The 14,253-nt window shown below is 31.2% G+C and overlaps 2 protein-coding genes across 2 annotated transcripts; both read left to right on the top strand.

Annotated features, from left to right (window-relative positions):
• Positions 1-208: 208 nt before the first annotated feature.
• Positions 209-2,096, top strand: LOC130805108 (putative RING-H2 finger protein ATL21B). The gene is made up of 2 exons (XM_057669740.1): positions 209-971; positions 1,614-2,096. Exons 1-2 carry the CDS (start codon positions 224-226, stop codon positions 2,051-2,053), a joined length of 1,188 nt encoding a protein of 395 aa, XP_057525723.1. The 5' UTR covers positions 209-223; the 3' UTR covers positions 2,054-2,096.
• Positions 2,097-6,304: 4,208 nt separating this feature from the next.
• Positions 6,305-8,861, top strand: LOC130805106 (pentatricopeptide repeat-containing protein At3g49170, chloroplastic-like). The gene is given in 6 exon segments (XM_057669739.1): positions 6,305-6,727; positions 6,730-6,831; positions 6,833-7,019; positions 7,022-7,517; positions 7,519-8,103; positions 8,105-8,861. Coding segments are annotated over 6 exon segments (2,550 nt in total).
• Positions 8,862-14,253: the final 5,392 nt, after the last annotated feature.

Genomic DNA, 14,253 nt, shown 5'->3' with positions numbered 1-14,253 from the left:
AAGAAATTGTTTATACCTTTTGTACCCAACTTATCCGTTTTTAATTGATCCTACATACCTCTAAATATGTAAATGTTTATTTGTTATTAAAAAGTTTTTTATAAAAAAAGCTTTAATTATAGTACCAACTATTTACTAAAGTCAACTATAACCATGAAACATTGTTCATAGATATCAAAATAGTTTATTTATGTTCATATATAGAACAAAACTACAATATCAAATGCAAATCCTCCTTAAACTAAAAATCATCCTTTACTTCTTAATCTTTTCCTTTCTAACCCCCACAAATTGTGGCTATGCCAATTCAAGAACACCGGATTATTGCTTACCACAAGTATGTAGCTACAATGAACCCATTTCGAGATACGTACAATTTCCATTCATGATCACAAATGATTCAATGCCAAGTTTTTGTGGGTATCCTGGGTTTGATTTATTATGTAATAATCATGATAAATTACTAATTAATCTTCCTAAATTAGGGGTTTTTTCTGTTGAAGAAATTAATTATATTAAACAAGAATTATGGCTTAATGATCCTAATAATTGTCTTCCAAGAAAGCTTCTTTCACTTAATGGATCAAGTTTTGTTGGTAAATCTTTATTTAATCCTGTTTTAGAGCAAGATTATTGGCTATTTAATTGCTCTAATGATTTTTTTAGTTCTTTTGATTATCTAAGTGTTGAGATAATTGGGTGTTTAAGTGGTAAAAATTATGGGGTCTTTGCTAGTCCTTTGGATAAAATTGTTAAGGGTAATTCTTCTTTGTGTAGTAAATTAGGGCATATTAAAGTTCCTACAGGGTCCTATGATTTAAAGGACTTTCCCTTAAATTTAAGGGGTGATATAAAGCTCACTTGGTCACAACCTTATGAATGTTGGAAGTGTTACATGAAAAATGGGAGATGTGGGTTCAAGAACTATGGTGGAAATTTGGATGTGGAATGTTTCAATCTTCCTCGCAATGGTAAGTTTCTTCGTTTAATCAAAGAATAATAATTTCTATATTTGCTTAATTTTAAAGGATGACAATTTGAGAATTTAGAATTGTCTCGGTTTGAGCAAAATCTAATTTTCTCAGATAAGATTATAAATTTAATTTCACATGTTGTGTTCCTTCCCTTATCCTACCCCATAATCTTCAAAACATAAATTCTTGTATGAAACAGTCTCACCGTGATTCATACTTGGGTTAAATAGCCCATACATAAATTTTTAACTTATGGGCTTCTTGTTTTAAGGTCAATCACCGTGAGACGGTCACATACAAGATGGACTGTCTTTAAAAAGAATGAATATTTTTTTTTTTACCATTTGTGGTTTTTTTTATTTTATTTATACCTAACATTTTTTGTATTACTTTAATTAAATTTTAAATGAAAACATATACTAATTCTTAAAAAAAATTATTACATCTATATATATTAATATTAATGATTAAATTATCTTACTTTGACTCGAAAGGAGAAAGGATAAAAAAATTGCATGGAGTACTACCGAAACTAATAATAATTCTAGTAGTTAAAATATTTAATTTCTAGTCAAATAATTTCACAATTAATGTTCATATAATAATTGATGACCCATATTTTGGTAATTAATTTTTCAGGGTTATCAAAGCCAGCAATAATAGCAATTGCACTAGCATTCGCAGCACCTTTGGGATTGGTTAGTATAAGCATAATATACTACGTTATAAAGGCAGTTATCTACCGAAGAAGTCATGGTTCAGGCGTTACACCCGCAATAGCCCTTCAGGATAATACTCATACACAACTTCAAAGTGTTATCGTCCACGGTCTCGATCGATCCATAATCGAGTCGTACCCAAAAGTCGTAGTAGGATCAAGCCGAAGGTTACCTAAGCCCGACGATCTGCATTGTCCTATATGCTTAGGAGAATATTTGCCTAAGGAAAGTCTTAGGACTATACCAAGTTGCAGTCATTGTTTCCATGCTGAATGTATTGATGAATGGCTTCAATTGAATGCTTCTTGTCCGGTTTGTCGAAATTCTCCTTTAAGAATTTCTCAAAATAATGATGTTTGATTAGCTTATGATCAAAGAAATTATATAATTGCTAGTAATTTATTTGTTGGATATTGTATTTGTATATGTAGTTGTGGTGATTTTATTTATAAGTCAAAATTTAATTACAAGCGCAAAGTGCATTTAAAATCAAAATGAGAAATTAATTACCATAAGATTTTACAGGTGGGAAAAAACCAAGAACAATTATCTTAGAACCTCTATAGAGGTTTATTTGCAATACAATCAATGGAGAATGTTGGGATGAGTTATCCCACATCGATAAAATTGAAAATGGTGTGCACGCTTTATAAGCTATTAGAGACCTTCTTCCCATTGTCATATGGTTTTGGGATTATGAAGTGTGTGCACTTGTGTCCCCCGTTAATATGTTGACATTCACAATAAGTCCAGCCTAATTTAACAGAGAAATACTCTATTGGATTTCTAAGAAAATGGAAAAATCTTCCAAATCCTCTCACTAAATTGTAACTTTATTGAGGCACTCACACGTTTACTCTTAACTTCATGATGAAACCAACCTATTTATGGAGCAAGTCTAGAAATGGACTGGAGTAACTCTTTCAACACAAACATGCCCAACTTTCTTCCTTTTACACTTCAATATCTCCGATCAACACTTCCTTAAGCATACCAAGCTAGGATATTGATTATGAGTCACATCCAACAAATCAGAAAATAATATCTTAAATTCTTAAGCCAACAAGTAGAAATTTCAAATTTAGAACATATTAGTCCGAATCTAATTAATTTTGTTTTGAAGAATAAAATTCTAATTTTTATTAATTGTAATTTAGAATATCAAACTTGTAATTTAGAAGGGAGCATAATTACATAAAGATTGAAAAATAAAACTCAAGAGAGATTTCTAATTTTTGAATTATATTCACATCATAAGAAAGGAAAAAATAATAACAAGCCCTATTTATACAAAAACTAACCGAAAGAAAAAAAACTAACATCTTCATAAAAATAACCTAACAACCTTCCTTAATAATAGGAAGTTAGGAATTAGTAAAATTTTAAATATAACTATTATTTTCTACACTCCCCCTCAAGTTGAGAGATCGGATCTTGAACACCCAACTTGCAAAGTGTCTCTTCAAGGACTTTTGCTCTCTCTGCCTTTGTAAGAATGTCTGCAATCTGGTCCTTGGATGTGATGGATGGAAGACTAATGACTTTATTTTCAAGTTTCTCTTTTATGAAGTGACGATCTACTTCTACATGCTTTATACGATCATGTTAAACCGGGTTCTCTGAAATACTATTTGCAGCTTCATTTTCACAATAAAGCTTACATGGTTTAGTTCGAGGAAAACCAAGTTCTTCTAACAAATTCTGGAGCCATAATATTTCAGTTAACCCTTTGGCAATACCCCTTAATTCTACTTCAACACTAAACAAAGTTACAACTTTTTGCTTCTTACTTTCCCAGGTCACCAGATTACCTCCAACGAGAGTAAAATATTCAGAGGTTGACTTTCTTCCATCTCTATCTCCTGCCCAATCGACATCAGTATTGGCTAATAAATCAAGATTACCATTCTTTTTAAACAAAATACCTCGGCCACACGTTCCTTTGAGATATCTATGACAGCTTCAAGATGATCAGTTTGAGGAAGATGCATAAATCTACTTACAATTCCTACCGCGTAAACTATGTATGCTCTAGTAGGAGAAAGATATATAAGTTTACTAACTAGTCTCTGGTATTGCTCTTTATTAGCCAACTTAGCTCCCTCAACAATTTGTAAACCATGATTAGCCATCATTAGAGTTTCTGCTAGCTTGCAATCAATCATCCCAGTACTAGCAAGTAGATCAAGAATATATTTCTTTTGGTTAATGAATATTTCGAGCTTTGATCTAAGAACCTCTATTCCAAGGAAATATTTAAGATTTTCAAGACCTTTCATTTCAAACTCTTTAAATAGTTTTCCCTTCAACTTTGCTATATCTTCCAAATCATCTCCTATTATTTTATCATATCGTCAACATATATTATTAGACATGTAATATTCTTTTCACGTGTGTTCAAGAATAAAGTGTGGTCTGCATTACTTTGTCTATACCCAAATCTCTTCATAGTAAGAGTGAATCTCCTAAACCATGCTCTTGGAGATTGTTTTAATCCATATAAGGCCTTCTTAAGTTTGCACCCTTCCCCCTTCTTAAATTTGTGAGTGAAGCCAGGTCAACAATTGGTAAGGGATCTTGGTTGAGTATATCCCTTTTTTCTTTATCAAGACTATCAGTGATACCAGCTAAGAACTGATATAAACGGGTTTGTTGCACCATATTGTTGTATGTAGTGATATTCTTGGCACACGACATTGGATTTGGAGTCATTCTATCTATCTCCTTCCAGATAGATACCATTTTCCCATAAAAAATTTCAATTGAATCTTTCCTTTGTTTGATACTTATTGCTTTGACAGTTAAATTGAATATTTGAAAACCACCTTTTCCACTGCTGTGTAGGGCTTCAATGTCTTCCATAGATCTTTGGTTGTTGTATAATCAAGAAATTGATTTATAAGACCTTAATGAATATTTTCTATAATCCAAGAAAATACCAATGAATCTTTTTGTACCCACTTGGTATAATCCTGATCAGTCATGGAAAGAGGATCTGCAGTGATATGACTGAGCCATCCTCTTCCATTAATGGCCAAATACATCAATTTTGACCCTTTTACATAATTTTGGTTGTTAAGTTTTTCGGTAAGTATCACATTTTGATTAGAAGACTCATTGAAATTTTGATTTGGTTTGTTTAATTGTTGTATGATTTGCAACAATTGATCCATTGGATTCGATTGTTGGTTTTCTTGGTTGTCTGCAGGACCATTTTCAGCATTCATCTTTTGGTTTCAATATTTTGGTAAGTGACGAGATTATGGTCTAGGTTTTTGAATTTTCTTGATCAACTTTGAACTATAAAACTCTGATACCATGAAAAATAAAACTCAAGAGAAATTTCTGATTTTTAAATTATATTAACATCATAAGAAAGGAAAAAATAATAACAAGCCTTATTTATACAAAAACTAGCTAGAAGAAAAAAACTAACACTTTCTTAAAAATAACCTAACAACCTTCCTTTATAATAATAAGTTAGGAATTAATAAAACTCTAAATATAACTATTATTTTATACAAAGATTTCCTTTTGATATATTAAGTATTGATGATTTATTCCATTATTTTGCAAATCATATTAGTCTGTGATCTATTCTTGCAACATTCTTAAAACCTTTGCATGCCCCTGTTCTCACATCTAGTCATGACAACATCATTCCTCAAATATCACTAATTCTTTAGAACAGGGGTACTTAAAGATTAGGGGCAGTTCCGGAAACATATAAGTTATATCACTGATAACTAAAACAAATAAAATTAATACATGTTCTTGTTAATGCCTTGGCAAGGTTTAATCCTAGCACTATGTGTGGAAAGTGACTATTAACTTCCCAACTTCGGGGGTATTTTAGTAGAGTAAATCCGGTAATCGGATTACTTGCTATACAAATTTTTTTAAAAAAAACGATAAATTAAAATAAAATGTCGAAAAAATATTTAAAATGTTTTTAAAAGATTTTGATTTTTTATTTTTATGTAAATTTTACTAGTTTTACATTAATTTTCAGTTTAATTTTTTGGTGAATTACCTACTATAACAGGTATCGGGTTACCCAAGTTTACTTTAGGCAATTACTCCTAAATTGAGACTATTTATGGTTAATCAATAGCTGGGTTTATTGTAGAAAAATCACGAAATGTTGAATTATTTTAGGTAATTTTCTTATTTTTTATTCCATATTGCAGTACTATTATATTTTTAACATTTTTAAGTGTTGTTACATGCTTATCCGAACTATCTATTAGATCCGCCTCTCTTAGGACGATACTAAAAAGACCTTCTAAAATTTACCCTATTATTTTCATCAATATTAATAATTATGTTAAGAAAATCGGGCCTTGTTTCAATTACAATAAAGTACCACTTTTTCATTCAAGGTCACAAAATCGATTATCATCTACCACTCCCCTTTTCTCGGCCAATCCTGTAATTCAAGAAAAAAAATTATTTGTATCAAGAAAATGTATGATTCCATTTAAATTTAAATTTTGTTAAAATTTTAATAAAAAATTATCTAATTTCCATACAATTTATGTAATTTTCATACAATTTACATGACTTATGCACAACCTATGCCCATGGCCATGAGAATTGAATTCAATTGAGATGCGGACTCTCACTCTTCTTCCTCCCGCCAACAACCTCTCTCCTATAAAACCCTCAACCCCTACCCGCCAAAACTACCCGTCTTCAAAATCCATCAAATTACCCACATTTGATGATCTCCATAACCGCCTGATTCATCAAGCAAATGTGGGTAATCTTCATCAAGCAATCTCCACCCTTGATTGCATATCCCAACATGGCTTCATCCCTGATCTCTCTGTTTTCTCTTTGCTACTCAAATCCGCCATTAGATCCCACAATCACAAGTTGGGTAAGCTCATTCATTCCAAGCTCACTGAGTCAGGACTCAAGCTAGACTCAGTCACACTCAACTCGCTTATTTCCTTATACTCTAAATCTGGGGATTGGCGAAAAGCTGCCGAAATTTTTGAAGGAATGGAGGAAAATAATAGAAATGTTGTATATCTTGGAGTGCTATTATTTCCTGTTATGCCATTAATAACATGGAATTTAAGGCAATTGAAATGTTTGTAAAGATGCTAAATTTTGGAATATGCCCAAATGAGCCCAAATGAGTTTTGCTTAGTAGGTGTAATTAAGGCTTGTTCTAATGAAGATTGGGCATTTATTGGGGAGATAATTATTGGGTTTGCTTTGAAAACTGGGCATTTTGATGATTTAAATGTTAAGTGTGCTTTGATTGATATGTATATTAAGGGTTTTCATAACATTAATTGTGCCAAGAAGGTATTCAATAAATGCCCGAGAGAGATGTGGTAGTATGGACTCTAATGATTACAAGGTTTGTGCGAATGGGTTATCCTGAACAAGCCATTCGACTATTTCTTGAAATGGAAAGGAGTGGATGTCAGCCGGATTGTTTTGCATTCACGAGCGTGATCTCTGCTTGTCGTGAGCTTGAATTGTTCTTTTTGGGAAAGCAACTACATTCGAGAGTTGTGCGTTGTGGATTGATGAATAATGCTAGTATTGGGGCTTGTTTGATTGAGTTGTATGCGAATTGTGGCGATAACAATTCTCTTTCGTGTTCAAGAAAGATATTTGATCAGATACTTGATCATAGTGTCATGTCTTGGACAGCAATAATCTCAGCACATGCCCAAACCGAAGGGTATGAGAGAAAAGCTCTTGAGCTTTACATTGATATGATTAATACGGTGGTGAAACCGAATCATTTTACATTTACTAGTGTCCTAAAGGCATGTGTGAGTCTTTGTGACTCACAAGTTCATGCCCGCAGTGACACTCGGTTTTGCTTCGGATAATTGTGTGGCAAATTCTCTTGTTAGTATGTATTCTCAATTTGGTGCAACAGAGGAAGCAAGAAAAGTTTTTGATTTACTATTAGACAAGAATTTAGTGTCTTATAATACTATGGTTGATGGGTATGTTAAAAATCAGAAAGTTGAAGAAGCATTTGAATTGTTTCATCAAATTTAGGGTCCCAAGTTAAGGCCAAATGCATTCACTTTTAGTAGTCTATTGATCGGAGCTATTGGTGCTGGTGGAAAGGGTGAGCAAATTCACGGACGAATTGTGAAATCGCGATTACAATCAAATCGACAAATCTCGAACACATTAATTTCTATGTACTCGAAATGTGGCGACATTGAAGCCGCTCATAAAGTGTTAAGAAACATGGATGATCGGAATATTATATCATGGACGTCTATGATCACTGGTTTTGCAAAACACGGGTTTGCTCGAAAGGCTTTGGATTCGTTTGATCAAATGATTGAAGCTGGTGTAAAATCGAATGAAATCACCTTCATAGCTGTTCTATCAGCTTGTAGTCATGCAGGCTTGGTTTCAGAAGGACAGATATTTTCATTCACTGTACAATGATTATGGAGTTGTTCCAACAATGGAACATTATGCTTGTATGGTTGATTTGCTTGGAAGATCGGGTTTCCTTATAGAAGCTCGGGAATTGATTGAGTTGATGCCATTTATGGCTGATTCTCTTGTTTGGAGGTCGTTTCTTGGTGCTTGCCTAGTGCACGGAAACACTGAACTAGAAGAAAATGCTGCAAAAATGGTGATGGAAAATGATCCTGATGATCTTTCTTCATACACTCTACTTTCAAATTTCTATGCATCGAAAGGCGAGTGGGGAAATGTGAAGAATACCCGAACGCATATGAAAGAAAAAAACTTGAATAAAGAAGCTGGGTGCCGCTGGATTGAGACAGAAAATCAAATCCATACGTTCTTTGATGGGGATACGACACATACTCGAGCTAACGAGATATATGAAAAGTTGGAAAAGTTGATTAGTGAAATCAAAGAGATGGGTTATGTTCCTAATACAGATATTGTTCTTCATGAAATGGAAGAAAACCGAAAGGAGAAATACTTGATACAACACAATGAAAAATTAGCTGTAGCATATGGTCTAATAAGCACACCTAGGTTAAAACCTATCAAGATCTTCAAAAACCTGCGTATTTGTGAGGATTGTCATATGGCAATGAAGTACATCTCTAAGGCGACAAAAAGAGAAATCATCATTCGGGATTCAAATCGATTCCATCACTTGAAGGATGGTTTGTGCTCATGTGGAGACTTCTGGTAAAACCATCGAAATTGTGTTGCATTGATCAATACGATGTTTGTCCTGCCTTGCCTTGGGTTTTGCTTTTTTTAACTTTTGCGGGTCTTTTTCGAGCCAATGGTCTCACTGGCCGCAAGCTCTTTATCAATTGTCATATTCCGACCCTCCCCAGACGCTGATCATAGTTACTATCAGCGGAATACACTGGATATGAAGATGATGATCAGTATGATAAACTGTAACATTGAATAGATTCAAAGGGTTCAAACTTCAAAAAGGTCTATTGAACAACTGAAGAGCCAAATACATTCTACTGCATTCAGTTAAGTTAGTTGACAGTTAATTTTAAAGCGGATATAGTTATTTGTATGTTGCTTCTTTGAGAAGAGTGTATGTATCATGTATGTATGTATTGTTGAGAATGTATATGCCCAATAATTATTGTCTTTAATGTATATGTATATGATGATGAGGTTGTTCATTGTTGGAATTATTTTTGGATTCACTGAATTTATTGCAACTTGCAATAAGCAAATCTAATGCCAATTCTAGGCAGGGATACAACCTTGTCTTTTTTGCAATGCCAAAAATTCAACTAGAAATTGCTACAAAAGTTGGAACCCAAAGAAAAGAATGTACCTTTATTTTGTAAGTTAAGATTTGGTCATTTGTGATTCGTGTCAATACAAATGGAAATATAAAGTGAAATGGTCAGTGCAAGAATGATGTGGAAGCGAAGAGCACAAGTAGGAAAGTTGAGCGAAAATGGGTGTTTATGGTGCAATCGATACATTAGACTAAAATGCAAGTAAATGATGAATTAAGCATAAACAAATCTAATACCAAGCGTTACAAGGTTCACTAACTTGGCTAAGTCCTCTCTTAGACTACAACTTGTATTAATGGTTTGAAGGATAAAAAAAACTAAAGAATGATGGAATTACAATGGAGTGGGTAAGTGTTGGGAAAGAGGACTATACTAAGATCAAAGGGATAATACTTGACTACTTGAGCAAGCAAGGGACATTACTTTTGAGTTTGACATACTTTTGAATAAAGTTTCCTTCTTTTATTTTCATAGCTATGGTCCTAAATACTTTTTTTAACCCATTCACGAATTCATGCTCTCACTTTATATGATTTATATATGTCGATTATACATCTTAAGTCCTACAAAAATAAGGAGTTGAGAAGTCTATATGTGATCCAACTCTAAATTATTATGCGAATCTTTGGAAAGGTGCTACAAGAATCAATGCGAGTTAGTCTTAAAGTGGACAATATTATACTAATGTTAATCGTTCATGGATGCTGAGCCGACTAATTGGTTTAAAAGTCAAAGGCTCGACCATAAAAATACATGTACAATGAAGCAGCACCGTGGATGGCATCTGAACTGCTAAAGCAAATGTGTGGTTGAATTCTTAATGTGAACTCGCGATGGGAGAATCTAGTATATAGTGACTTGTGTCGAGAGTCTTATATTGACATAGTTAAAAGCAAGACTCGTGGTGAGGCTAATTTAGATCATTCAGAGCTGATGGTCCCAACAATATATTTATTTCATCCACTTCTCGTGTATCTTATTCATCCAAAACTTCATAAAAGGAGATAAAGCCTTTCTGTTAGAGTTGCTCGAAAAAACTTTACTCGACGATCTTGTATAGTCGAACTCGAAATTGACTAGACTTGAAAAATAGATTCACATTCTGTGAAATCCATTTGAATATAAAATTTGATTTTTGACTTGACTTGAAACAGCTAACATAAAACAGATCCAATGTTCCAAAAAGAATATACTTGATATAAATGATCGTTAAAACTTGGGAGATACCACTCAATAAGAGATGGTACAATTAGGCCGACCCAAAAGCCAAAAATAAAAAAAAAAATGATCCAAAATCCAAAAATTAAATAACAAAAATTCTATTTTGACCTTAAAGGTATAAATTCTAACATTAAAGTGATCAATTTCAACTTAAAGTAAATCTTTAATTGATTAATTAAAATAAAAATTTTAATTTTGACCCAAAAGTAATTAATTTTGACATTAAAGTAATCAATTTCCACTTACAAGTTTATGAATAAATCAATTATTTTTAAAGTCTTCAATTTTAACATTAAAGTGGTCAATTTAAACTTTAAAGTGATCAATTAAATAATTAGTTATAACTTCTTATAAAAATCAATAAAATTACATGTAACTTGCTTCTTTGAAAAGAGTGCATGTATATCTTGTTCGTCCATGTCATATCTAAATGATGATGAGATTGTTGGAATTATTTTTTGGATACTATGAATCTGTTGGAAATAAAACCTTGTTATTTTGTCATTTTCGCAATGCACTACTGTCAATTAAAATAATTCTGCTACAAAAGTTAAAACCCAAGAAAAAATACGTATTTTTTGTTGCAAGTACGTCTTCAATACCGAATTTCTAAGCGTAGACAATCTGACAGAAAATAACTTTTTCTCCAATTTATTAAAGTAATATTAATAAATCAAATAGATTAAAATGGTTTTTATTGCTGATTAATATAATATTTTCTTTCTTATAATTTAAAATAATATAAGATATATTGGCATATTAACTACGTCATAGTATATAATATATTTTTAATTAGAGTATATAATATATCTTGGGGCCTTAACCAAAAGCTTAAGCTAATGGTTGAGGCCCCAGAACATGTTATATTTTCTCTATTTTGAAATACTCGGTATATAATAGTTTTTAATTCTATTCATCGTTCAAGCTTATTTTATATATTATGGTTAATGTGTAAGATAAAATATAGTCAATTGGGATCTTGTTTGAATTGTCTAATTGCATACTTTCATAATATTAAGTTTTTATAAATTTTATATATTATAGTTCGATATATAAATGATCAAAACAATACATTGAATTGTATAAAAAGTCAAATATAGCAAATATAGTAAAACGGAAAAAGTATACTCTAACAAGAGAAAGATATTTGTCATGGAGTAGCGTTTCAACTTTTAAGTTTCACATTTTAATATCAAAAAATTTATTTTCACTTTTCTAATACCTCATAATACCTTATCTGACGTTATTTGATAAATGTTAGCCATAAAGATATTTTGTACCAAAATTCACTCAATAATGATATTAAATTGAAAAAAATAATATTCTACAAAAAATTTTAAATATATATATATATATATATATATATATATATATAAGGGATCAAATAAGAAGGATTTTTAAATTAGAAGAATTTTTATTTAATTTTATTTTGTTACTATATATAAAAAAAAGGATATTATATTATAAATTAAGAACATTTTTAAAATTATTTCATAATTATTTTTCTATGTAACATAGTTACTTTTTCATTTATGTGTTTTTGGTTCAATCGTGACCATAAAATTTTTTATTTTAATGAAATTAAGAATGTAAAATACTTCTTACACTTCTCATTGAATCTCATATATATATATATATATATATATATATATATATATATATATATATATATATATATATATATATATATTATGGAGTACGTAGTATTATTTATTTATGTTGCAGTTTTATTTAACCTGGAATAATACTCCAAATGTTTACTTTGTTAGAAGTATATGCATTAAATTGATGAGATTTGTTAGGGATCTTTTGTCTGTTTAAAGGGTGACGGAAGGCATGACCTCTAAAAAATAATAAACTAAACCTCCTTCAATTCCCCATAAAATTTGTATACGGCAAACTAAAGTGAGCTTTATCATATTGTGCCTGTTATTTATACGTTTTTGGATGCATGTAAGGTATAGGATAATAGGACCTTTCATTACAAATTTAGCCTTTAAACATAAATGTATATTAATTTATTTTAGTTTAATTATTTACTACCTCTAATTCAGCCAACTAATCTTATTTATTATTTAACATTATCTATTAATTACTCTTAATTTATACTTTATTTTTATTCTATAAATCAAAAATTATCAAGTGGAATCTTATATTCTTCCCGTCCAAAGATTATAATAGTTAATTTTTTAATTATATGCAATTAAAGATACTAATGATAAAAAAGGGTGGCAAATGGGCAAAGCAAATAAGACTAATAGACTGAGTTGGATAGAATATTTTTTCACATAAACTTATAAAAGTTAGTAATATAATAAAAAGAGGTGGAGTAAAAATTAATAAATTTTTTAAAGGTCCTGTGTAATTTTTAAAATTATGATATTTTTCTAATAACTTTATATCTTTAAACACTTAACATATAGAAGTACTACCTAATTTAATATTAAGCCCCTAAATTTTTTAGCACATTATGTTATTAAATATGTTGAACATACTCAGAAACTCTTCGAATAATAAAGTATAAAACTCAACTCAAAACTATTATACATTTTTACGTAGCCTTAGAAGATATTATGTATTTTAAACCTAAAAGATGCTTTAAAATATATCATTTGTAATTTTTATAAAATTTCAAGAATTATTATTATTAATAAGGATACAAATTTATGTGATATATATTTTGTAGGATTTATTGTAGTTTGAAAAAAAAAGACATTTAAATAAAAAAAAATTAGTGAAATTTTAATAGTCTAAAACTTATATTTATATACTAAAATTTTGTAATTAAGGATGTGATTCCCCGTACTTAGCTTTAAAAAAAAGAATGGATAGACTACTCATATTAACAAGATGTATCTTTTTTTCATGGGAGCCTATTTGCTAAGAACTTCACAGTTAAGTGTGCTAGGTGGGAGCAATTTTAGGATGGATGACCTCCTTGGAAGTTTTCCTAGGTGCGCACAAATAAGGCTAAAATGCGCTAAAAAGACTTGTATTGGTATGTGAGGCCAGCATACAGTTTCCATGAGTAGTCACCAGTGGTCCGTTAGACTGGGGTATTACAAATGGTATTTGAGCAACCCTGCGACCGTGATTGATTGTTGTTCAGTGCATCTAGCAGAGGAAAAGATCCTGAAACTACGGTCCAATGAGGACGTTGTATTTTTAAGTGGGGGTGAGTATGATACCCTGAATTAGCTTTAAAAAGAATTGATAGACTACTCATATCAATAAGGTGTATCTTCTTTTCTAAGTAGCCCATTTGCTAAGAACTCTACAGTTAAGCGTGTTTTGTGGGGAGTAATCTTAGGATGGTTGACCTCTTGAGAAGTTTTCTCGAGAGCGCATGAGTAAGGCTAAAGTGTTCTAAAAAAACTTGTATTTATATGTGGACTAGTCTATAGTCTCTATAAATATTAACAGTGATCCGTTGGGCCGGAATATTACAAACGATCCAAAACAATCGTATATTCGTATTAGCTTCATAGCTTGAATAATGCTACATGTGCTTGAGAACAATATTTCAAATACGAAATCGGTGGGCATGTACATAGAGGTTCCAAAAGAAAATAATCCACCTAGGTG

This window comes from Amaranthus tricolor, chromosome 2, assembly GCF_026212465.1.
Source record: "Amaranthus tricolor cultivar Red isolate AtriRed21 chromosome 2, ASM2621246v1, whole genome shotgun sequence".
Classification (NCBI taxonomy): domain Eukaryota; kingdom Viridiplantae; phylum Streptophyta; class Magnoliopsida; order Caryophyllales; family Amaranthaceae; genus Amaranthus; species Amaranthus tricolor.
Note: the sequence above shows the minus strand (reverse complement) of the source record. Positions and strands in the feature narration are given on the sequence as shown.

Coding starts and splice junctions, on each gene's coding strand:
- LOC130805108 (XM_057669740.1), top strand. CDS start 224: ATGCAAATCCTCCTTAAACTAAAAATCATCCTTTACTTCTTAATCTTT. Junction 972..1,613: donor TTTCAATCTTCCTCGCAATG/GTAAGTTTCTTC, acceptor TTAATTTTTCAG/GGTTATCAAAGCCAGCAATA.